Source organism: Myotis brandtii, unplaced genomic scaffold (assembly GCF_000412655.1).
Source record: "Myotis brandtii unplaced genomic scaffold, ASM41265v1 scaffold434, whole genome shotgun sequence".
Taxonomy (NCBI): Eukaryota; Metazoa; Chordata; class Mammalia; order Chiroptera; family Vespertilionidae; genus Myotis; species Myotis brandtii.
In genome coordinates, this window is record NW_005366599.1 from 2,153,603 (window position 1) to 2,155,824 (window position 2,222).

The following is a 2,222-nucleotide window of genomic DNA, read 5'->3' on the forward strand; positions in this document are numbered from 1 at the left end:
TCCTACCCTCTTCCAGCCCCGCCCCTTCCGTCTCCACCCCTGCTTAAGCCCCTCCCCCCACCCCATCCCAATCCCCTCCCCCAGGCCCAGCCATACCTCACACAGCAGCCCCGACTCTTGCAGGTTCAGGAGGCAGCACAGGAACAGCTGTGGGGGTACGGGGCGCTGCAGCTTGGGGGGGGTCCCAGTCCCGACTCCACACCCAGATTCTTAGGCTCCCCTCTACCCCTCACGCTTCCCGGGAGGCTCTAGGCACTCAGGGGCAGCGAGGGTTCACCTTTTCAGAAAACGCCCAAACCCCATGGCCTGCTGGAGGGTCGCCCTGCCCAGGCCCCACCTGGAAGAAAGCTGTCCTCCACTCTTCCCTGGCTCAGCCTCTGAGTCTCAGCTCAGAGGGGGCCTGCCTGAACCCCCAAGCCCAGGCCAGGTGCTCCCCCCCAGATCAAAGTCCCTACATACACATGCCCCAGCGCCCACCCACGCTGTCTCCACGGCTAGGGTGTGGGTTGCTGGGCACCTGGCACACAGCAGGTGTTCGGGAATAGCCGTTGAATGAGCGAATCAAAGCGTGAGACTCGTGTTAATTCAGCTCAACCCACACACCTGCCGGAGGCCCTCCCAGGTGCAGCCCTGCTTGCTTCCTTCCCACTTGGTGGCCTGCGACTGCCCCTTCTGCAAAGGCCCTAACTCAGTGATGGTGAACCTATGACACATGTCAGAGGTGACATGTGAACTCATTTTTTTGGTTGATTTTTCTTTGTTAAATGGCATTTAAATATATAAAATAAATATCAAAAATATAAATCTTTGTTTTACTATGGTTGCAAATATCAAAAAATTTCTATATGTGACACGAGAGTTAAGTTAGGGTTTTTCAAAATGCTGACACGCCGAGCTCAAAAGGTTCGCCATCACTGCCCTAACTCTTCTGGGGGAGGGGGGGCACCCAAAGGGAGCAGATGGGGTGGCTCTGGGCCCCACTCACGTTCGTGATCACCCGCAGTTTCTTAATGTAGGAGGCCTCCGTGTGCAGGAGCTCCCACACCGCCTCCTGCTGGTGGCACTGCCTCCGGGTCAGCTTCTGTGGGGAAGGAGGGGTCAGCCAGGAGCCGGGTGCAGGACAGCCAGGGAGCGGGGAGGGGAGCAACCTTGCATGTAGCCTCCTTTTCCCGGTAGAGACTCAGGGGTCCCCCAAGTTCTGGGCCCTCCTCTACCACTAAGACATCTAAACGGCACACTGTAATTTCATTTTGCCTCAGTTTCCCCAAAGTGGGTTAATGATGACAACAGCTTCACAGGGCTGTCCTGGGAACATCCTGTCACTGGGTGCTCAGAAGGGCCCCACGAAGTGGAAGTGGGGGGATCATGTTGTCCTTTCCCCGGAAGAGGGAGGAGGCGGCTGTGGGTGGCACCCACCTCATGCCCATCAATGAGGTCCCGCCAGCTGTCCTCCAGCCACAGACAGGCATCGTCCTCATCCTCTTCCTCGTCCCCCTCCTCCTCCCACGAGTCATGGTCGAAGCGAAGCCTCCGGGGCAGCCGGGGCAGCCCAAAGAGGCCGTAGGCGTGCAGCTTGCCCTCCAGCTGCTCCATCTTGTCCACCTCCTGGAAGGAGACCACTGTCAGGGTCAGAGGTCAGGGCCAGCCGCTGCCCTGCCCCAGGGCCCACAGGACCACATACCCGGCCGAAGACGCTGGCACTGGGCGAAGACGCTGGCACTGGGGCCCGAGCTGAAGAAGCCGCTGAAGCGACTGGCGGCGCGGTTCTTCCAGCTGTCATTGCCGCCGAAAAAGCGGGGAGCTGGAAGGCGCGGGGGGCTCCTGCCCAGGGATGCTCGCCTCTCCCAGGAACTCTGACATGTTCTTGCGGCGGCGGCCAGGGGCCTGGCCAGGGAGGGGGGTCAAGGCCAGCCCTGCCCTGGTCCCCACAGCACCGCCCCATGGGGAGTTTCCTGGACTTGGGCCAGGCTGTGACGTGGGAGGGTCTCTGCAGGACGTGTGGGTCCCGGTGTGCCACGGCTCCCAGGACCCGCCCGTGCTCTGGGGCCTGGAAGATCCAGACACAGATGCACCTGGGCCACTCCCAGCCTCCCAGCCACAGCGCAGAGCAGGCGGGAGAGAACAGTCACACACGCAGTGCACTTAGAGCACAGCTCCAAGGGGATCCATCACACATACACACACACACACACACTCACACACACACACTCACACACACACAC

General features: G+C 60.5%; 1 protein-coding gene across 1 annotated transcript in view; it reads right to left on the reverse strand.

The window, feature by feature from the left end:
* The window catches only part of PLEKHG5 (pleckstrin homology domain containing, family G (with RhoGef domain) member 5), a 48,968-nt gene that overhangs the window by 6,198 nt on the left and 40,548 nt on the right, over window positions 1-2,222 (reverse strand). The window contains 6 exon segments of the mRNA XM_014546177.1: window positions 5-147; window positions 986-1,081; window positions 1,417-1,619; window positions 1,694-1,791; window positions 1,793-1,913; window positions 2,040-2,088. Of these exon segments, the coding sequence (XP_014401663.1) occupies window positions 5-147; window positions 986-1,081; window positions 1,417-1,619; window positions 1,694-1,791; window positions 1,793-1,913; window positions 2,040-2,088 (710 nt within the window).